Source organism: Symphalangus syndactylus, chromosome 20 (assembly GCF_028878055.3).
Source record: "Symphalangus syndactylus isolate Jambi chromosome 20, NHGRI_mSymSyn1-v2.1_pri, whole genome shotgun sequence".
In the NCBI taxonomy this organism is placed as follows: domain Eukaryota; kingdom Metazoa; phylum Chordata; class Mammalia; order Primates; family Hylobatidae; genus Symphalangus; species Symphalangus syndactylus.
In genome coordinates this window covers 65383130-65405816 of record NC_072442.2, presented here as the reverse complement: position 1 = coordinate 65405816, position 22687 = coordinate 65383130, and the positions used below count along the sequence as shown (strand labels likewise).

The 22687-nt window shown below is 54.5% G+C and overlaps 1 protein-coding gene and 1 non-coding gene across 3 annotated transcripts in view; both read left to right on the top strand.

The window, feature by feature from the left end:
- Window positions 1–740: 740 nt before the first annotated feature.
- LOC134735284 (TBC1 domain family member 3G-like) overlaps window positions 741–22687 on the top strand; it is a 35827-nt gene continuing 13880 nt past the window's right edge. For both annotated transcript variants that reach the window (XM_063629662.1, XM_063629661.1), the window contains exons 1-6: window positions 741–975; window positions 1163–1362; window positions 12286–12493; window positions 13991–14046; window positions 15789–15865; window positions 21461–21585. In XM_063629662.1, the coding sequence (XP_063485732.1) occupies window positions 1203–1362; window positions 12286–12493; window positions 13991–14046; window positions 15789–15865; window positions 21461–21585 (626 nt within the window). In that variant the 5' untranslated portion in view covers window positions 741–975; window positions 1163–1202. The remainder of the gene's footprint in view (window positions 976–1162; window positions 1363–12285; window positions 12494–13990; window positions 14047–15788; window positions 15866–21460; window positions 21586–22687) is intronic.
- On the top strand, window positions 12741–12842 carry LOC134735389 (small nucleolar RNA U13). Its single transcript, XR_010118435.1, has one exon. It is a non-coding gene; the product is annotated as a small nucleolar RNA U13 (small nucleolar RNA).

Below are 22687 nucleotides of genomic sequence, written 5' to 3'. Positions count from 1 at the left end.
GGTTCCCGGCTGCGCTGTGACTCGGGTTGAAGACTGCAGAGCGGAGGCCCGGCCCGCAGCGCCCAGGCCCCTCCCGCCCCCCATCTCTCTTGTTTGTCTCCGAGTCCGGCCGGAACCGGCTTCTGCTCGCGGCGGGGCGGGCGGGGGGCTGGCTGCTGATTGGTCGACGCCTGTTTCCAGCCCCGCTCAGCCAATCAGCGGGCGGCAGTGTTTTCTTCTTGGGGTCGGAATAAAAGGGCTGGAATAAAAGAGGGCAGAAAAGGCGCCGGGCGGGCCCGACACACGCCGGAGGAGCCGGGTGAGCTGGAGCCGGGGATGGCAGCCGGGGCGAGGGCGCGGGGGCAGAAGCGGCCGCCGAAGGGGCGTAGGGAGAAAACGTGGGAATAAGAGGAGAGAGATGGAGTGATGAGGGGCCGCCAAGTAAGAGATGACGAACAGATGCGGGCTGGGGATGGAGGCGCGGGGGTCCGAGGCCATGGAAATGGACGAGTTGCCGGGGAAACGCCCGAGATGGGGGTCGCGCGGCTGGCTCGCGCCGCCGGTTTGAACCGGCTCCTCGTCTCCCACGCCGGGTTCGCGTGGCCGCAGCGCCTAGCGACCTAGACGGCGGCCAATGGCGCGGCAGTTCCTGCGCCATCCGGCCAATGAGCGCGCCGGGGCGGGCCGTTCCGTAGCTCTGGGCGCTGATCTTGTGGTTGAAGAAACCAATTCTGGGGAAGGGTCTCGGGCGCGGGGGGGAGGGCACCTGTCAGGGTCCCTGGGAGAGGCAGCCCTCGGATCTGCCCCTGCCCACCTGACGCTGCGTTCCATGCTGGCCCCAGGCGATGTCAGTCCTGCTGCAGGCCAGGACTAGTTCCACGGCCCTGAGCATGCGTTAGCCCCTTCTTGCCTCCATGCCTCAGTTTACCTCGGAGTGAGCTGCGGGAGACGTCTCCCTGCCTGGCCGGGGCGGCTCTGTCGTAGCGGAGGGTAGCGGTACGAGCCGGCCGCGGGGTGGGGGTGGCCCAGGTCCGGGCAGGGCTGGGGTTCGCCGCCTCCGCTGCGCGCACCGGCCACCGCGGCCGGGGAGGGGTGACAGTCCCGAGCCCTGCGGCAGCGGGCAGCTAGGGGCGGCCGCAGGGGCTGGGCAGGACCGGCCGCTGACGCCGAGGTCTGTGCGCAGGTGGTGCAGAGCCAGAGCCGGAGCCGCGCCGCGCCGCACCATGGCGCCCACCCTGGCCACTGCCCGTCGGCGCCGCTGGTGGATGGCCTGCACGGCCGTGCTGGAGAACCTCCTCTTCTCGGCAGTCCTCCTGGGCTGGGGCTCGCTGCTCATCATGCTCAAGTCGGAGGGCTTTTACTCCTACCTGTGTACCCAGCCAGGTGAGACAGGCGCCTGGGGCTGCCGGGGGCTCCTGGAGCCAGGGCTTTGGGAGGGGGCGGGATGGGGGCGAAGACCTAGCGAGCCACAGCACCGCATTGCCCAGTGCCTCTCGGGTATCAAAAGGCCCATCTGATCCTCACCCAGCCCTGCCGGGTACTCGTCATTGCCCCTGTTTTGTGGACGAAGACATGGAGGCTCAGAGCGATCTGTCTTGCGCAAGGCCACAGAGCCTGGGCCTGCAATCCACCCAGAACCCCACCTGCTGTCCAGGGTGTTCCTTCCACCCGCTACGAACATTGCTGGACTCCTCTCCTCTCCTCCCAGCCCTGGAACATAGCTTGGCTGGTAGTAAACATGTTGCTGTCTGCTTGTGAGAAAGAGGAACTCCAGATTTAGGGGCTGGGGTGCAGCAAGAGAGGAAGTGGCCTTGCCTCCTCCACCCCAGGGAGGGCTCATCTAGAATCTAGACGTTCCTCAGGCCGTTGTGGAGGCTCCCAAGTGCTTGCTGGACACAATTTCTCGTCTATTTTTGCTGCCTTATTATTCTCCAAAGGACATTTCCCCCACGGGCCCTGAGGACATCTCCGTGGCTTTCCAACCTCATGGGCATGAAGGGGGAAGAGAAGAAGGGAGCATTTATGGAAATGATGTTAGGCTTGTTCTCTGCTCTTTGCCTCGTCACTGGAATTGCTGAAGGCAGGCTGAGGATGCTTCTCTACATGACATCTGCACCACCCAACACACACTCACCTTCACACTTTCACACCCTGTTGGAGGATCCTGATTACTACAGGGCAGTAGTTTCAGCCCCACAGGAGGGCCACAGCAGCCCCCAGCCTCTAGCCTCCTACCCTCCTTCTTAGGCAACCTTGACAGGAAATGTTTCCCTCTGCCTTCTCCTTGATCCCAACGGTAACTGCATAATAGCTGAGCTCACATAATCTCTCTCGCCAGTGCTAGAGTGCCCTTAGATGGAGGTAGCCCAGGTTTGACTTCCTGAATCCCCAGCAGCAGGCCTTTTCTTTCTAGAGCTCTTTGCAGGAAGAGAAAGCTTTGGACCAGCTCATGCTGGGTGTAATCCTTTGTGGAAGCTTCCCTGTTTCCCTTCTCTGATCTGCCCTGGAGATTCCTGTGTGTCCCAGTCTCTAGGGAGGGAGGCTTAGCTGGAGAGGTTCAGGGCAGGAGAAAGCAGGCGAATGCAGAGGCCGCGGGGAGAGGCTAGAAAGTATATGATTTATAACTAACCTTTAGCCTTTAGCCACTCAAAAATATTTCCTAATAGCCTAAGGGTTCTTGGCAGGCCTTTCCCCACATCAGCAAGAAATCTTGGGAGTTGGGAAGAGTCAGACCTTGTTCCCTGAACAAGCTTTCTGCTTTGGCCAAGAGTTGTTAGGAGATTAATGCCTGTCCCCGAAAGGCACAGGTTGGAGTGTTTGCTGCTTCCTCTTCTTTCCTCTCTCCTCCCTTAGAGATCGTGACCCTTCCTGCTCGCCTCCCTGATGGGCTCTTTCAAGCTGGACACAGGGTTTAAAAAAAAAAAAAAAAAAAGAAAGAAAAAAAGCAGAAAAAAAAGTCATCATCCACAGAGAAAGCTTTTAATGTCTCACCCAGACCAGAGAACTGTTGTGGGCAGGTTTTTTTTTTGTTTTTTGTTGTTTTTTTTTTTTACCCACCATGGTGTCGGAAGGTCAGATTCTAGGACTTTTTTTTTTTTTTTTTTAATAGATTGTCCACGGATTTAATTGATTGTATGGTTTTGGCAGAATTGGGTCTGGTCCCTTCATTCCTGCCTCAACCTCAGCTTCTTCCTCTGTCTAAGTGGGAGGAGTCCCAGAGATTGTGCCAACGCGGTGCTGAGTTGGTGTTTTAAGCCCTGGGCAGACTTGACAGGTAGCTCCTCTAAACCGAAGTGAAGGTGAAGGGTCAGGATTGTGGGTTGAACATCAACTTTTTTTCCCGTACTTTTGTTCCTGCCTCCAATTTTGGTTTTTCTGATTATCTGGCAAACATGCTGGGCCCACGTCCTGGGCGGGAAGGCTGCTGATTCCACACAGCTTATCTCTCTGGACACACTGCTCCTTGATTCTTGGAGTCTGCATAACCAGTTTTCTTTTAGGCCAGAAATCCCCGCACTTGGCTCGTCTGGGAGTGCCTGGCGAAGTTAGGGTGAACGTTTCTGCTTCAGTCTAACATTTTCAAACTTGGTGCATGGCTGAATTGCAGGGAAGCAGTTAGGCCATTTTTGAATTTATCGAATTAGACTTGTGAAAGGCTGAGCAGTGTCCAGCTGATTGAGATGCAAATTTGTCAGCTTCGTGTCGCTCTAGGACGATGCTTTAGTTTGTTTGTTTTCTAAAGAAAATTTGCCTGAACCTGTTGAAAGATTCTTAGAACTCTTTCTTAGGACTCCAGCCAGAATCTGGCCACAGACGTGGTATTGGGTTCCAGTCGGGTGAGGTGGCAGAAGGAAGGAAACAGCTCATTTCTCGGCTGCCCCTCAGTTTGTCCTTCCTTGCCTGCTGGGAGACATGGCAGGCTGGGTTTGGGGACCTGGGTGCGGGAAGCTGGCAACGGGTTTTGCACAACATCCTCCAGGTGTTGGCTGCTGGATGCCTCCCTCGTCCCCCTGGTGAGGGCAGGAGACCAATTGGGTTCTCAGCCCAAGAAGCACGGGGCTTCCCAGAGCTGTATCCTCTTGGCCTCTGGAATGGCAATGTGACCGTCCACGCCTGAGCTCTTTCTTCATTTTCTCTGTTGTCCAGTGGCCCCCACTTCAACAGGGCAGGGTCAGCCTGGGGGGCTGCGGCTAACTGTGAATGTTTTCTTTTTTCATTTGAGACAGGGTCTCGCTCTGTTGCCCAGGCTGGAATGTAGTGTTGCAATCACAGCTCACCACAGCCTTGACTCCTGGGCTCAAGCAATCCTCCCACCTCAGCCTCCTGAGTAGCTGGGACTACAAGTGTGCGCCACCATACTCAACTAATTTTTGTATTTTTTGTAGAGACAGGGTCTCGCCATGTTGCCTAGGATGTTCTCAAACTCCTGGGCTCAAGCGATCCTCCTGCCTCAGCCTCCCAAAGTGCTGGGCCTACAAGCATGAGCCATCATACCCAGTTAGTGTTTTGTTTTTGTTTTGGGGATTACAGGCGCCCACCACCATGCCCGGCTAATTTTTGTATTTTTAGTAGAGATGGGGTTTCGCCATATTGGCCAGGCTGGTCTCGAACTCCTGACCTCAGGTGATCTGCTCTCCTCTGCCTCCCAAAGTGCTGGGATTACAGGTGTGAGCCACCGTGCCTGGCCCTGGTTAGTTTTTGTTGTTGTTGTTGTTGTTGAGACAGAGTCTTGCTCTGTCGCCCAAGCTGGAGTGCAGTGGTGTGATCTCGGCTCACTGCAAGCTCCGCCTCCCGGGTTCACACCATTCTCTTGCCTCAGCCTCCCGAGTAGCTGGGACTACAGGCACCCGCCACTGCACCCAGCTAATTTTTTGTATTTTTAGTAAAGACAGGGTTTCACCGTAGTCTCGATCTCCTGACCTCGTGATCTGCCCGCCTCGGCTTCCCAAAGTGCTAGGATTACAGGCATGAGCCACTGCATCCGACCCCCTGGTTAGTTTTTCAACTTTTTTTGTTTTGTTTTGTTTGAGATGGAGTCTCACTCTGTCACCAGGCTGGAGTGCAGTGGCACAATCTTGGCTCACTGCAACCTCTGCCTCCCAGGTCCAAGCAATTCTCCTGTCTCAGCCTCCCAAGTAGCTGGGACTACAGGTGACTGCCACCACGCCTGGCTAATTTTTGTATTTTTTAGTAGAGATGTGGTTTTACCGTATTGGTCAGGCTAGTCTCGAACTCCTCACCTCAGGTGATCCACCCGCCTTGGCCTCCCAAAGCCGTGGGATTACAGGTGTGAGCCACCGTACCCGGTCAAATTTTTTGTAGAGATAAAGGTTTCATCGTGTTGCTCAGGCTGGTCTCAAAACTCTTGGGCTCAAGTGATCTGCCGGCCTCAGCCTCCCAAAGTGCTGGGACTACAGGTGTGAGCCACCATACCCAGTTAATTTTTAAATGTTTCGTAGAGATAGGGGTTTCACCATGTTGCCCAGGCTGGTCTTGAACTCCTGGGCTCAGTCGATCCACCCACCTCGGGCTCCCACGTTGCTGGGATTATAGGCGTGACCCACTGCTCCAGGCATACATGTGGATCGTTAATCCCCTCTTTCTTGTAACCTAAACATTCAGTAAACATTGACGAAGGTGCCGTGCTGGGTGCAGAGCAAACAAGTCATCACACACATACCTGTGTAACCTGTATAATTCCAGGGGGTGGTCAGGCCCCCAAGAAAGCAGGGTGCCAGGAGCCAGAACGGCAGTGGAGATGTGGCTGCTACTGGGTGGGAGGGCCTCTCTGGGGTTCAGGCGGAAGCCTGGAAGTTGAGGAGGGGTGATTCAGGAGAGGAGGGTACACCCTGGAGGAGAGGAGAGAAGTGGGAAGGGGCCGGGCCTGCAGGGACTGGGAGGCCATTCAGGGAAACTGAATTTTTTTCCCAAGGCAGGAGGAAGCCAGGGAGGCAGAGGAGGGCGACGATCCAATTCCCCTGTTAGAGGCGCGTGTGAATTGCTGAGGGCTTGCCACATGCTGGTATGTTTGGGTGGCATAGAAACCAGAAGCCATCATGGCCTCTGCCCGAGGAAGTCACTCACGGTCTGACCATGGGCATGAAGGCCGACCCCGGTTGTGTGCTCTTGACCGCTGCAGTTGCTCTGCCTGTGGTGGTGGCAGGGAGCTTCTCACCCTGGCACAGAGGTCGCTGCGAGTTCACCCTGGCACAGAGGTCACTGCAAGGGCAGAGGGGCTGCCGCCCACCTTGGGGAAGCGGGGCCAGGCTTGATCCCCACGGGCTGAGTGAAGCTGCAGGTGTGGACAGGAGACTTCTCTGCTGCCTCGAGGACCTCTTTTTTCTTGGGGGACGGGGAGGCGGGGACGGAGTTTCACTCTTGTCGCCCAGGCTGGAGTGCAGTGGCGCAGTCTCGGCTCACTGCAACCTCTGCCTCTCGGGTTAAAGCGATTCTCCTGCCTCAGCCTCCCAAGTAGCTGGGATTATAAGCACCTGCCACCATACCCGGCTAATTTTTTGTATTTGTATTTGTTTTTTATTTTATTTTTTTTTGAGATGGAGTCTCAGTCTGTTGCCCAGGCTGGAGTGCAATGGCATGATCTCAGCTCACCGCAACCTCCATCTCCTGGGTTAAAGTGATTCTCCTGCCTCAGCCTCCCAAATAGCTGGGATTACAGGTGCCCACCACCACACCCGGCTAATTTTTGTGTATTTTTAGTAGAGACAGGGTTTCACCATGTTGGCCAGGCTGGTCTCCAACTCCTGACCTCAGGTGATCCACCAGCCTTGGCCTCCCAAAGTGCTGGGATTACAGGTGTGAGCCACCGCGCCCGGCCGGATAGCTTTCTTAAATCCAGCCTTTCAGTTTTATTGCTGTAAATGTGACTTTTAAACTTTTCCCCCAGTTTATTTGCAATTTTAAAAATTCCATAGCAACGGGTAAGAAGGTTTAAAGGCTGGGGCCGGCAGCCTCAGGATGCGTCTCAGAGAAGAGCTGGCGGCTTTGGCTCTTCCCACTGCCCCAGCCTCCCTCCTTCTTGGTTCGTGACCTCATTTCCCTCCCAGACATCCGCTGGCCACCCCTGGCTTCTGGTGTCCATGAAGGTCCTGTCCAGCTTAGGCTGGCGCTCAGGGACCTCGTGGGACAGTCTTAGTCCGGTGCTCACCAAGCGATATTCAGGGCCTCCTGGTGTTGCCGACGCCATGGGCAGCCTTTTCCCGGCTCTGTTCTCTCAGCATTTTCTCTCTGGGATATGAGCCTCTAACCCAGGTAGGCCAGCATCGGCACAGCCCGAGCGGTAAGAGCGGGAGCTTCGGGGTCTGACAGCCTGGAGTCAAGCCCAGCTTCCTCAGGGACCCCCATGAGACCTTCGGCAAGTGACTTGCCTGCTCTGAGCATCCCTCGGGCATACGCTGACAGTATCCTCGTGGGGAATATGGGGTGGGCATGGGCACAGCCGTTGAGCGTGGCAGCTGGCACACACTTTCACTGCGCACGTGGCAGCCGCTGCTGGGACCACTGCTCGGGGGCCAGGCCCTGGTCAGCCCAGGACAGCCTCTGCCTGTCCGTGCCCTCCTGCCTGTTGTTTGCTCTGTGTCTGAGCCGACCTCTCACCTACATCTCCCCTGCCGGACCGAGGACTGAGATGCTGCTTCCTGTTGCCGGATAGACTAAGGATTTGACAGACAGGAGATCCCGGGCAGGGGCCATGGGTGCGCTGTCCAGGGGCCCGCACCCTGGAGTGGGGGACTCAGAAAACAACCAGTCAGGGAAGGGGGCAGCTCAGGAATTGAGAGGGGACCTCAAGCCAGGTACTTCTTGGCCCCCTCAAGCATCATCTTGGAGGCCCCCCTCCCTTTGTCTCCCCGGGGTGTGGGGAGGCTCCTCTTTGACTCGGGGGAGACTGGGGGGCCACAGCACCCTCTTATCTCCCTGATTCCTCTGTAAAGATCTTGTGCGTCTTCTGCGAGCGGGGCTGGACGGTGTTCCTCCTCCCTGGCCCTGGGTCTCCCCCTGAGCCGCCCTGTTCCTGTTCTTGGCACTCACTGGCCACGCTGACTCTTGCCTGTCTTCTCGGTTCACCTTCTCTGGCCGGGCTGGGCTGGGTCACTTCTGGCCGCCCCCGAGGAGGCATCTGTTTAATAAACAGGTGCAGGTGTGGAGCAGAGCAGGCTGGCCCGGGGTCAAGCTCTAGGCTGGAAGCAGAGGGCCACCCCACGCCTTGGCACTTCCTGGGTGCTTAATCTGTCTCTCTCCTGGCCCACGGTGGCCCAGGTGGGAGGAGGGGGAGAGGAACAGCCTGGGTGTGTCTGTGTTTGGGCATCTGCTGGGGCTGTGACGGTGCGGGTGCGTGTGGGCTGTTTACTGTCAACAGAGCTTCTGGGCTCACCAAGGGCTTCCTTCCCTCCAGCAGGAGGGAGACTCTCAAATTGCTCCACAAGCAGAAGGAGAAGCCGCTCACCTCCCCCGCCCCAGGCGCATCTGTTGCCGGACAGGACGGCCTGGAGGCAGGCAGCCCGGCAGAGGGCCTGGTGGCAGGGATTTGTTTAAGAGGAGAAGGCTGTTGGCCTAAGTGCAAGGTCCCTGCCCCTGTGTGTAGTCGCTCCAGGGTAAAAGATGGGAAGGACAGATACCCTTGCCTCTACCCTGACCTTGCCTCTCCCCTATGTGGTTAAAGGGGTGACCAGATCTCTAATCAATTTAAGACTTTTGTTTGTTTGTTTGTTTGTTTGGAGACAGAGTCTCACTCTGTGGCCCGGGCTGGAGTGCACTGTTGGGATGTTGGCTCACTGCAACCTCTGCCTCCCGTGTTCAAGCGATTCTCCTACCTCAGCCTCCAAAGTAGTTGGGGTTACAGGCACCTGCCACCACACCTGGCTAAATTTTTTTTGTATTTTTAGTAGAGATGGGGTTTCACCACGTTGGCCAGGGTGGTCTCAAACTCCTGACCTCAAGTGGTCCACCTGCCTCAGTCTCCCAAAGTGCTGGGATTACAGGCATGAGCCACCGCGCCCGGCCTAGCCTTGGGATTTTTATCTTCTGGCTCCAGATGAGAAAACCCATGGGTTTAGAGACCCAGCTGCGGTTCCTCCCTGGGGTAACTGGAGGTCCCTGGTGCCTTTACTCATAGGCAGTGCTGCCTCACCCACTCCATTCCTCGTGCCTGTGGCTCCTGCTTGCAGCAGTAGAACCTACGGCCCCCCAAGCCCTCAGTCATTCCACGGCCCCTGTGCAGTCACTAGCTCCAGACTGTGCATGGCCCCACAAGTCACCCATCCTGGGCCCTGGCGTGCCCTCTCCATCCATCCTCTCTGTCACCTCTGCTGGTTTGCTCCTATCTGCATGTCAGCCTGGAAATGGCTGTTGCTTTGTAGAGACCCTCTTTCCCCGACTTCAGAGCCAATTCCTTTGCTGCTGGCAGAGCTGGCATTTGAAACCAACACCAGCTCACAAAGCAGCTCCTCCTTTCCAGAAGCTGCCGCACTGTGGATGGGCGAGTGGCCCAGGCCCGCCGGCTGAGGCGGTGTACGTGAAGCTCTGAGCTCGACCCTGACGGGCTCGAGGACCCCGTCTGCCATGTGCTTTGGCTGACCGTGTGGTGGACCTTGTTTTTGGAAAACCGAGAGAAAGTGGCTGAGGGGGAATCTGGTTGGTAAGGTTGTATTGCTATGGCTCCAAGTGATTGACTTGTGGTTCTGATCTCCTTAAATCCCCCCTAGATTCAACTTGGTTCTGTTGATTCCTCTCTCGATCCTTTTGGCCATTGTGATCTGGTTCCATTGTTTTTTTGTTTTGTTCTATTTTGTTTTTCGAGATGGGGTCTCACTCTATTGCCCAGGCTGGAGTGCAGTGGTGTGATCTCAGCTCACCGCAACCTCCGCCTCCCGGGTTCAAGCAATTCTCCTGTCTCAGCCTCCTGAGTAGCTGCGATTATAGACGCCCACCACGCCCGGCTAATTTTTGTATTTTTAGTAGAGACAGGGTTTCACCTTATTGGCCAGGCTAGTCTCGAACTCCTGGCCTTAGGTGATCCACCCGAAGGGCTGGGATTACAGACTGAGCCACTGTACCTGGCCTGATTCTGTTTTGTTTGTTTGTTTGTTTGTTTGTTTTTGAGACAGAGAGTGCAGTGGTGTGTGATCTTGGCTCACTGAATCCGTTCCCCGGGTTCAATGATTCTCCTGCCTCAGCCTCCCGAGTAGCTGGGATTACAGGCATGTGCCACCATGCCTGGCTAATTTTTGAATTTTTAGTAGAGATGGGGCTTCACCATGTTGGCCAGGCTGGTCTTGAACTCCTGACCTCAGGCGATCCACCCGCCTCTGCCTCCCAAAGTGCTAGGATTACAGGCGTGGGCCACCACACCTGGCCCTGTTGTTTTTATTCATTCAGTAAACAGCTATTGTAGGCCAAGACCTGGGTGAGATACTGGGGACACAGAAGTGACCACAATGCAGGCCCTGCCCTTCAGTGCTCACAGCCCTGGGGGATTAGACGTGCCTTTGCGCTTCCACACACGCTAACGGGCCTGTGCTCCCCGCAGCCATTGCATCCGGCTCTGTGCCGGCTATTGGTGCCGTGATTCCACCCGGAGCCTCCAATAGCGGCAATCATCGTAATAACCACGAGAACAGCAGCAACTTATAGCTGTTTGTTATTAAGTGCTTTCTATGCCTGGGTGAGCTCTAGAAGGTTTTCTGAGTTTTTCTCATTGATCTTCCCCCAAACCCTAGGAGGTGGATCTTATCATTATATGATGTCCATTTTATAGATAAGGGAACTGAGCTAGAGCAAGGTCATGCAGGTAGAAAGTGGAGGAACAAAAACTGGAAGCTAGAAACCAGATTCCAGTTCCACGCTTGTCATCCACACGGCCCCGGCGGGGCTCCTTGGCCACACGTTGGCATGAAGCACGATTCCACCTGTGCGCATCCTTTCCAGTGACCTTGGAGGAGCCCCGGGAGGCCCGAGCAAGCCTTTGCAAAGCTCAGCGCTACAGCCCTGGCGCCAGAGGGCTGCAATTGGAAGGCAGGCAGTTATCGGAAGAAAAGCGTTTGCTTGACTCTCCCAGTGTGACCTCACATCTAATCAAAGTCGGCTCCTGTTTCCTGCAGGATTAGTCAGCATCTCTTAACTAGCAGTCCCGGCCAGGAGAGCTTCTCAGCCACGTTCCCAGCCCGTCCTCCACCTTCCCGTCTTCAGCTGCCACAGCACTTTTCTCTTCCTTTTTGTGTTGTTTTGGTGCTGGGTGGACTTTGGAGGGGGCCATTAAGGGCTGGGTGTGGCAGACACACCAGACTCAGCACCCAGCGAGGTCTGGGCATGGCCATGGGATGGCATCACAATGACCCCGGCAAGGAAAATAAGAAAGGTGCATATCGGTGGGGTGCGGCAGCTCACGCCTGTGATCCCAGCACTTTGGGAGGCGGAGGTGAGAGGATCACCTGAGATCAGGAGTTTGAGACCAGCCTGGGCAACATGGTGAAACCCCCGTCTCTACTAAAACAAAAATTAGCCGGGCACGGAGGCAGGTGCCTGTAATCCCAGCTCCTCGGGAGGCTGAGGCAGGAGAATTGCTTGAACCTGGGAGGCCGAGGTTGCAGTGAGCTGAGATCGTGCTACTGCACTCCAGCCTGGGCAACAGAGTGAAACTCCGTCTCAAAAAAAAAAAAAAAAAGAAAAAGAAAATATCAGGGGGAGAAGGTGGCATCTGTTCTATGTTTGAGAAGGCAGCTGGACTTCCCATTGAAGGAGGTGCCCCAGTCTCCCCACATGGACAGAGGAGAACCAGGCTATTGGGGTGAGACCAGTGCTTGTGCTTCCCAAGTGGTCTGGGGTCTGCCTCCATATTGGCTGCAGTCTGTCCCCATGGACGTAGCTGCCGTGAGAAGGTTCTCGCCAGCCTGGGGCCCCACAGCCAAGGCTGGGCCCTGAGGTCTGCTGTTCTAGGGTGGCAATGCTCTCAAACGGGACTCTCAGCCTGGGCTGTGTTGCTCTTCAAGGGACACGCGAAGCTCCTGAAACTGTGGATAAACCTTGGTGTGCATTTTCTGGGGAGGTCTTTATTGGATTCTTCAAAGGGTCCGTGGCCCCCACAAAAGTTAAGAACCTCTACGTTTTCACTCCAGGGAACTTGGGCCAAATGGCCATCCAAGCCTGCTGCAGGGGTAGCCTGAGCCCTCGAGAGGCCCCCAGCCAGCCCTGGCATTCCCAGTGGGGGGGACTCTGAATGGGCACCTGCCCTTCTGATCTTTGGGAAACCCTGTCATGACCCTGAGGTCAGGGTTTCCTTCCCTCTTCACACAGAGAATGTCACCAATGGCACAGTGGGCGGCACAGCAGAGCCGGGGCACGAGGAGGCGAGCTGGATGAACGGCTGGCTCAGCTGCCAGGCGCAGGATGAGATGCTAAATTTGGCCTTCACTGTGGGCTCCTTTCTGCTCAGTGCCATCACCCTGCCCCTGGGTATCGTCATGGACAAGTATGGCCCGAGGAAGCTCAGGCTGCTGGGCAGGTCAGTGCGGGTCCCTTAGGGGGCAGGGAGTGGGCAGGTGGACCCCTGGGCTGAGTTCCCCACAGAAGGGTATCCTGGTCATACCTGATAGCAGGTGTACCGTGGAGCTCCCTGAAGGCCCTCCCGTCCGCCACCGAATCAGCAGGTGCTGTGGTCCTCGCCGTGCTCCAGTGCCAAATAAGAAAAGCTCCAGGCTCCAGGCCGCCCGGGGACCGGAGTTGCTTGTCGCTAAGAATATGGGTTTCCGGTCGCTTTGTAGTTCATAAGCGCGATAACTGGGGTTTCACTCTCATGTGAGACATGCTTCCCTCAAACCTTGTTACGAAGCTGGCACAGTATCCATCTGATGAGAAAAAAAAACAAAACAAAACACTGGTTTCCACAGCCCGTTTGACCTTATAGCTCCACCAGAAAAAAGATTGTCAACACGTACCGCCAATATGATAAGCACATGGAATTATAAATGATGTATATCTGTGCTTTTTTTTTTTTTTTTTTCCAAGACAGAGTCTTGCTCTGTCGCCCAGGCTGGAGTGCGGTGGCGTGATCTCGGCTCACTGCAACCTCTGCCTCCCCAGTTCAGGCAATTCTCCTGTCTCACCCTCCCGAGTAGCTGGGATTACAGGCGCCCACCACACCCAGCTAATTTTTATATTTTTATTTTTTTCATATTTACTTATTTATTTATTTAATTTTTTTTTTTGAGATGGAGTCTCCCTCTGTCGCCCAGGCTGGAGTGCAGTGGCGCAGTCTCGGCTCACTGCAAGCTCCACCTCCCGGGTTCACGCCATTCTCCTGCCTCAGCCTCCCGAGTAGCTGGGACTACAGGCGCCCACCACCACACCCGGCTCATTTTTTGTATTTTTAGTAGAGACGGAGTTTCACCGTGTTAGCCAGGATGGTCTCAATATCCTCACCTCGTGATACCCGCCTGAGCCTCCCAAAGTGCTGGGATTACAGGCGTGAGCCATCGTGTCTGGCCCCTATGCCATTCTTTTTTTTTTCTTTTGAGATGGAGTTTTGCTCTTGTTGCCCAAGCAACTGGAGCTGGAGTGCAGTGGCTCCCAGCCCCCTGTGCCATTCTTAATGTGCTTTATAATACATATACAAAATGAAAATGGGCTGGGCACGGTGGCTCACACTTGTAATCCCAGCTTTTTGGGAGGCAGAGGTGGGTGGGTCACCTGAGGCCAGGAGTTCGAGACCAGCCTGGCCAACATGGTGAAACCCCGTCTCCACTAAAAATACAAAGATTAGCCAGGCGTGGTGGTGGGCGCCTGTAATATCCCAGCTACTCGGGAGGCTGAGGCAGGAGAAATGCTTGAACCCAGGAGGCGGAGGTTGCAGTGAGCTGAGATCACGTCACTGCACTCCAGCCTGGGCAACAGAGCGAGACTCCGTCTCAAGGAAAACCAAAAGAAAAAAAACAAAAACAAAACAATAACACTGAATAAAGTCATAATGGTAAATAACATTCCGTTTCTGCTTGGCTTTTAGCGCCTGCTTCGCGGTTTCCTGCTTGCTGATTGCGTATGGAGCAAGTATACCAAATGGTGAGTGTGCTCTTCCTCCATCTTTTGTCAGGGACTGGGGAGAGAGCGCCCCGAGCTGCTCCCAGACCCACCTGCTCTTGGACACTGTCCTGGGCTTGCTGCTCACTGCTCAAGTTAGAGGGGACACCTGTTAGGCCTCTACTCAGTTACTGACCTCAAATGGACGGCGGGATCAGGGAGCAGCCACCCCAGACAGGAGCTGCCAGGATATGAGCAACTTCCATCTCATCACCAAACCAAGCCAGGCCCTCACTGATGCCAACCTGAGAGGCAAGTTCTAAGAACCAGGCCGGCTGTAGGGGCACGGTCCTCGGTGTGTGCAGAAGTCACGAGCCGAGTCCCCTCCAGGCAGCACAGGCCAAAGCATGAAGGATAGCTTAGAAGCCACCTGGTCCACAACCCTGTTCAGGTGGAGCCGTTGTTTTAAGGATTATAGAGCAAACACCAAAAAAGGACTTGAGTTTCACCGAAATCTCAGCCAGGCTCATCTACTGATTTTCAGGAACCTATATTTTTGGTTTCAGTGAAGTAGCTTCCTTAGGCCTCCTGCTTGCTGCTGTTTCTTTTTTTGTTGATGTTGTTGTTTTGTTTTGTTTTAGAGACAGGGTCTCTCTCTGTCACCCAGGTTGGAGTGCAGTGGTGCAGTCACAGCTTACTGGACCCTGGACCTCCCGGGCTCAAGTGATCGTCCTACTTCAGCCTCCAGAGTAGCTGGGACTGCAGGCACGCACACACACACCTGGCTAATTTTTTTTCTTTTTTTGAGATGGAATCTCCCTCTGTTGCCCAGGCTGGAGTGCAGTGGCGCGATCTCGGCTCACTGCAACCTCCACCTCCCAGGTTCATGCCATTCTCCTGCCTCAGCCTCCTGTGTAGCTGGGACCACAGGCGCCCGCCACCACACCTGGCTAATTTTTTGTATTTTTAGTAGAGACGGGGTTTCACCGTGTTAGCCAAGATGGTCTCCATCTCTTGACCTCGTGATCCACCCGCCTCGGCCTCCCAAAGTGCTGGGATTACAGGTGTGAGCCACCGCGCCTGGCTTCACCTGGCTAATTTTTAACTTTTTTTAGAGATGGGTTCTCATTTTGTTGCCCAGGCTGGTCTTGAACCCCTGGACTCAAGCAATTCTCCTGCTTCAGCCTCCCAAAGTGTTGGGATTCTAGGCGTGAGTCACTGCCTGGACACTGCTAATATTAATTGGAGAAAAGAGGGTGGGTGTGCACCTTTTTCAAGAGCCCACGCTTTGTGAAATAGGCAAGAGGAGGCTGGGCACGGTGGCTCACGCCTGTAATCTTAGCACTTTGGGAGGCTGAGATGGGCAGATCACCAAAGGCCAGGAGTTCGAGACCAGCCTGGCCAACATGGCAAGACATACAAAAATTAGCCGAGTGTGGTGGCGCATGCCTGTAATCCCGGCTACTTGGGAGGCTGAGGCAGGAGAATCACTTGAACCCGGGAGTCAGAGGTTGTAGGAGCCAAGATGGCGCCCTTGCACTCCAGCCTGAGTGACAAGAGCAAAACTCCGTCTCAATTAAAAAAAAGAAAAAGAAAAAGAAATAGGAGGCTAGAGGAGGGATGAGAAAGGGGCAGTTCCACTCCCCAGATGTCAGGTACTAACCCTGGCCTGCATTTACTGGATTTACAGGGAGCCTGCACCGCTCAGGACTCTGAGCCGGTCCCGGCTTCCCAGGAGCTCAGCTGGAGTCTCCTCCACTCACGAGCTTTCCATTTCCCCACAGCTCTCTCTGTGCTCATCTTCATCGCCCTGGCTCTGAATGGCTTTGGTGGGATGTGTATGACCTTCACCTCATTAACAGTGAGTACGGACTTTTTAAAGCTCTGTAGTTCAGTAATCTGCTTCTAAATTTGAGGCCACTTTGATTGCTTTCTATTTCCTTGCCTTCCATGTGCCTGCATGTGCCTGGGTGTCCCAAACAGTAGAGGGGCTATGGGCGAGGTGGCCTGGCAACAGAGCCTGGCAGAGCCTCCTCAGCTGAGGTCCACAGGCAGCAAGGCGTGGCTCTCACAATCCCTTGCCTTTCTTTTTTTTTTCTCTGAGACGGAGTCTTGCTCTGTCGCCCAGGCTGGAGTGCAGTGGCACGATCTCGGTTCACTGCAACCTCCGCCTCCCAGGTTCAAGCGATCCTCCTGCCTCAGCCTCCCGAGTAGCTGGGACTACGGGCATGCGCCACCACACCCGGCTAATTTTTGTATTTTTAGTACAGATGGGGTTTCGCCATGTTGGTCAGGCTGTTCTCAAACTCCTGACCTCAGGTGATCCACCCGCCTCGGCCTCCCAAAGCGCCAGGTGACAGGCGTGAGCCACCTTGCCTGGCCGACATTCCCTGCCTTCTGATCTGGGCTTTGACGCTGAGGAAGCAGCTCACTAGCCTTGTGCCCAGGGAGGCAGAGGCAGGAAGACAAAACGCTGCCGCCCACTTTCTTTTCCTGTTTTCCTCAGCAGCTGTCATCAGGGTCTCCGGGAGCTTCTGCTCATGGAGCAGCCTGAACACCCGCCTCCCGTGGAACTGCCCCAACCTTTGCCTTTGTCCGGAGCCAGACGGAAAACTCAGGGAACACCTGGTCTTCTGCTCCTCTTGTTTCCTCCGTGCCCGGGCATAGACAGTCCCCTGGGGGAGATGTTTTCTCGGGGTACTGAGCACCCCCTTGTTGGGAGTCTCAGGACATCACAAAATGTGCTTCTTCTTGATGTCAGGGAGGCAGAAGGAAGGTGGGGTCGAAAGAAAGAAAGTCAAAAAAGGGGCCGGGTGTGGTGGCTCACACCTGAAATCCCAGCACTTTGGGAGACCGAGGCAGGCGGATCACTTGAGGTCAGGAGTTTGAGACCAGCCTGGCCAGCATGGTGAAACCCTGTCTCTACTAAAAAATACAAAAATTAGCCAGGCGGGTAGTGCATGCCTGTAATCCCAGCTACTCGGAGGCTGAGGCATGAGAATCACTTTAACCAGGGAGGTGGAGGTTGCAGTGAGCAGAGATCACACCACTGCACTCCAGCCTGGAACTCCGTTTAAAAAAAAAAAACGAAAAGGTGGTCATAGGATATGTAAGGACTTAAAAAAAAAATCCAAAAGCCAGAGATCTGTCAAAGTAGCCTTGTCACTTTCCATCTGCCAGGGGCAAAAGGGGCCTCAAGTCACCCGGGGTCACAGGAACTCACACAGGGTAAACAGCAGGAAAAGGAGTACCCAGCAGGCAGATCTTCCCTAAACCAGATAGCGAACAGAGAGAGACCGTGGAGGCACCTCCAAAAAGGCAGAGACAGGGGCTGGGTGCGGCGGCTCACGCCTGTAATCCCAGCACTTTGGGAGGCTGAGGTGGGTGGATCACCTGAGGTCAGGAGTTCAAGACCAGATTGACCAATATAGTGGGACTCTGCCTCTACTAAAAATACAAAATTAGCCAGGTGTGGTGGCGCATGCCTGTAATCCCAGCTACTTGGGAAACTGAGGCAGGAGAATCACTTGAACCCGGGAAGCAGAGGTTGCAATGAGCCAAGATCGCACCACTGCACTCCCGCCCGGGCAACAAGAGCAAAACTCCGTCTCAAAAAAAAAAGAAAGAAAGAAAAATGCAGAGAGGGGAGCCACTGTTGGCAGTCTCCTTCTCTTTCTCTTCTGAAGCTCGGGAACCCCCATCCCAGGGCCTGCAACCCCATAAGCAAATTCCTTCTTCCGAGGAGGCCACTGTAAGAGACAGTAGCTGTGGTTATGGTGAGCAAGGGGCAGCACTGTTTCTCTAACATCTTGTCACTGACCTGCTCCTCTCTACCCACCCCAAAGACCACCGCCCCAGGGCCCTTCTCCCTTTGTTACCGCAAACACAGTCGGAAATCTCCCTCGGCCACTTTGCACAGCTCTCCCATCCGGAATCTGCTCCTCAGCCATTCTGGTAACATTTTCTCAAACTCCAAGATGGTCCTGGCTCTCTGGGGACATAAGCAAGTCTAAGGAGTAGGCATCCACACTCACAAGCACACACAAATGCACACACACTGTCAGAGAGCCCACTCCACCCTCACCTCATGCTTAATGCATAGATCGCAAGGGTTTGGCTAATCTACAGAATTCAAAGACAAAAAAGCAGGCCGGGCACAGTGGCTCACGCCTATAATCCCAGCACTTTGGGAGGCCAAGGTGGGTGGATCACCTGAGGTCAGGAGTTCGAGACCAGCCTGGCCAACATGGCGAAACCCCATTTCTACTAAAAACACAAAAATTAGGGCTAAGCGTGACGGCTCTTGCCTGTAATCCCAGCACTTTGGGAGGCCAAGGCGGGTGGATCACCTGAGGTCAGGAGTTCGAGACCAGCCTGGCCAACATGGCGAAACCCCATCTCTACTAAAAACACAAAAATTAGCTAGGCGTGTGTCAGGTGCCTATAATCCCAGCTACTCAAGAGGCTGAGGCAGGAGAATCACTTGAACCTGGAGGTTGGAGGTTGCAGTGAGTCAAGATCCCATCATTGCACTCCAGCCTGGGTGACAGAGCGAAACTCCATGATATAAATAATATTTCTGAAAGCCCAGGAGCTTCCTATCTGACAGTGCTGGGGTCCTGGAATCCCATGGCAGAAGACTGTTCAAACATCATTTAGTCCCACCCCCTCCCCAGCTTGGAATCTCTGCAGTTTCCTGGCCATAATTTTTCCAGTCTCTCTTGAACAGTGTCAACAAACCAATTAAGAGGGCCTTGGCCAGGCGCAGTGGCTCACTCCTGTAATCCCAGCACTTTGGGAGGCTGAGGCGGGAGAATCGCTTTGAGCTCAGGAGTAAGAGACCAGCCTGGGCAACGTGGTGAAACCGCATCTCTACAAAAAATACAAAAATGACCCAGGAGTGGTGGCACATGCCTGTAATCCCAGCTACTAGGGAGGCTGAGGTGGGAGAATCGCTTGAGCCTGGGAGGCAGAGGTTGCAGTCAGCTGATATCGTGCCACTGCACTCCAGCCTAGGCAACAGAGCAAGACCCTGTCTCAAAAAAAAAAAAAAAAAAAAAAAAAGGAGGGCCTTAATAGTGAGAAACTTCCATGTGTGACATCAAAGCTTTTCTCCCTGTAGTATTCCCATGTACATCTACCTTCCGGACCACAGAAGGGATCTGCTCCGTCTTTCACAGGTTCTTCTGCAGATATCCAAAGCACGCTCACCTTTTTCAATAAGCATTTCTTTTTTTTTTTCTTTTCTTTGAGACAGAGTTTTTGCTCTGTCACCCAGGCTGGAGTGCAATGGCACGATCTCGTCTCACTGCAACCTCCACCCCCGGGGTTCAAGCGATTCTCCTGCCTCAGCCTCCCCAGTAGCTGGGATTACAGGCACGTACTACCACACCTGGCTAGTTTTTGTATTTTTAGTAGAGATGAGGTTTCACCACGTTGGCCAAGCTGGTGTCGAACTCTTGACCTCAGGTGATCCACCCACTTCGGCCTTCCAAAGTGCTAAGAATACAGGGGTGAGCCACCATGCCCGGCCACCAACAACCATTTCATAAGAGGCAGTCTCCAGTCCTCTCCCAAACCTGGTTACCACCTCTGGACCCATCCTATGCATTGGTTTCCTCAGCACGTAAGAAGTGTTCAGGCCAGGATGGAATACAGCAGAGCTGTCACCTCCATTGTCCTAGACACTGTACTCCTCTTAATGCAACCTAAGGTCAAACTTCAACATCCACACATCACACTGTCAACCCTGAGCAGAGCACCCCCAGAAGCCTGAGGTTTTCTACGCATGCTGTTGCACAGCCACACTTCCTAGACTCTACGCTCAAAGAACCTGGGCTAAGGCCTCCTCAAACCTGGCCACACACTGAGGAGCCTGTGCAGATTCTCAGGCCTCACCTTAGACTCACTGGTGCTGACAGTAGTCAATGACCATGTGCTGAGCTGAGTCGCATGGAGGCCCCCACACTGGGGTCTCCACCTAGACTCACCTGCAGGCGCCAGATACGCTCACTCTCCTTGGAGACGTTCTCCACAGTCTCGCCCATCAGAGCAATGAGCATGTTGAGGAGCAGAACGAAGGTGAGGATGACGTAGGTGATGAGCAGGAACAGAAAGAGAATGGGATACTTGGAGTTCTGCTGGATGTTCAGGTCACCCAGGCCTATGGTGAGCTTGAAGAGTTCCAGCACTGCGTCGCTGAAGCTGCCGTAGGAGCTGCAGTCCTTGTTGTCTTTGGCACACTTCTCGATCAGCGAGGCCAGGGCTAAGGGAACATAACAGGGTGCTCTCCTCAGCTCTCCGCCTGGTGAATTACTCTACAAGCTTGCATGGATTTGCCCACATGACAAGCCTGCTGCCTCTTTCTCTCTAGCCATTAAATCCCATCTCCAGCTTCAGGTCCTCCCAAAGCCTCATAAGGCTGGCTTCTCTGCCCTGGCCTCCTGCAGAAAGCCCTTCTACCTAACAAAGCCCAGAGTCTTCTCTCCTTCCTCTACCCCACAGTCTGCCCTTGATCACTTGCAGCCTTGCAGAGCTGCTAATTATAATCCATGTGTGTGTCCCTGGCTCCCCAGCTAGTCTTTGAGCTCCTGACTTCCTCCAGCTAGAGGTCGTGGCCAGGGCTCCAAAAGGCCCTGGAGAGGGGTGGGCAGAAGAGCAGACCCACCTTTCTCTTGAGGAAGCAGCCACCATCCCCAGGAAGAGCAGATGGGGGCACACAGGCAGAGTCCCCGCGTGCTGTAGAGCAGGGCCAGCAGATCTGTACTCAGCCTCAGCCCCAGGGGAGCTGCAAGATACACTGAGACCCTCACGGGTTTGGCTCTGTGTCCCCACCCAAATCTCATGTGGAATTGTAATCCTCCTGTGTCAAGGGAGGAACCTGGTGGGAGGGGATGGGATGTGGGGACAGTTTCCCCCCTGCTGCTCCCCGGATGGTGAGGGAGTTCTCAGGAGAGCTGATGGTTTGAAAGTGGGGCACTTCCTGGTTCTCCACTCACTCCCTCCTGCTGCCTTGTGGAGAAGGTGCCTGCTTCCCCTTCGCCTTCTGCCATGGTTGTAAGTTCCCTGAACTGGGAGTCAATTAAACCTCTTTCCTTTATCAATTACCTAGTCTCAAGTATTTCTTTATAGCAGTGTGAAAACGAACGAATACCCCTTCCCTGAGACCCTTCTCCTTAGGCAACCAGCTGCCCCCATGCTCCTCTCTGCCCCCTGTTCTTTCTTTTCCCCTCATGAGGCCCAAGTGATAAACAGGGCCAGCCCCAGCCCCAGCCTACCGCAGGCCTGTGTGGCTGCTGGAAAGGCTGTGCTCCTTTCCTCTCCCCGAGCCTGCCTGATATGCTTTCTGGATCCTGGAGAAAACTGACCCACTATTCTCATACTGGAGCAACATCTTCCAAGACCTCAAAAAGCTGTACCATTTGAGCCAATCTTTTTTCTTGTATCCACTTGCTAGAGCTGTCATTGGGAGAGTCCTAGAGGGTCGTGCCAATGGATGAGTGGATGGATGGACAGTAGTCCAGGGATGATGTCCCTGTCTGTCCTGAACCGGGCCCTTCCTCCAATGAGAAGCCTTCCTGAGTGAGTATACTGTCATCCCTTGGTATCCATGGAGGATTAGTTCTAGGGTCCCGGGAAATGCCAAAATCCATGGATGCTCAAGTCTCTGATATAACATGGCGTAGTACTTACGTATAAGCTATGCACATCCTCCCGTAGACATTAGACCATTACTAGATTATTTATGATATGTAATACGATGCAGATGCTACATAAATGGTTGTGATACTGTATTCTTTAGGGACTGATGACAAGAACAAAGTCTGCACATGTTCAATAGAAACATAACCATCCAATTTATTTTCTGAATATTTTCCATCTGCTGTTGCTGAATCTACAGATGCAGAGCTCCTGGATACGAGAGCCAAGTGTGCTTTGAGAGTCGGGTGGGTGAGGTTGCTAATGAGTACAGGGGAGCAGGTGTTGATCAGGAGGGCCCTGCACTGGGGCATCTGGACGTCCTGCCTCAGGACTTGAGACTCCGTTTGGATGGCACAGGCAGACTCAGCCCAGGTCAAAGCCCTCCCCTTGAAGGTTCATTTTATCCCGAGCTCTTTCTGGCCCCTGGAATTTGGCATGCCCTAGGCCCTGGGTGGAAGGACAGATGAGCCAGGTTTTAGATAACGTGTCTAGAAGAGTGAGCCCCTACTGTGTGCCCGGCACTTTCCCCACAGGATCCTCTAGCTAGAATAGCCAAGGGTCATGGAGAGAAATACGCAGTTAAAACGTCAGGAATGAAAAAGCGATACCATTAGAGACGCTCAAAAGACCATTGGGTAATAGTATTAGCATTTGTATTCTGAGATCCAACAGCAGCAGTCACTTCCCTCCACCCCTATGTGTATCCCAGGACCACCCTGGGTGGGGAGGGCTGAGGTTAGGGAGCACCCACGGATGCTCTGATGCCGGCCCTGGGCCTCGGGGGTGACAGTGATGAGGAACTGGGTGCACACACGAGTGGGGCAGCCGGGCCTGGCCAGAGAAGCAACACACACGTGCACAGACGTGTTTACCCACGTACGCGTGTGCACGCACGTGCACAAACACATTGCGGGCAGACATGTTGACGCCCCAGGCAGCGGAGGACCCTGACTCTGGTCCCTGCTGACCCGGGCAAGGCCCC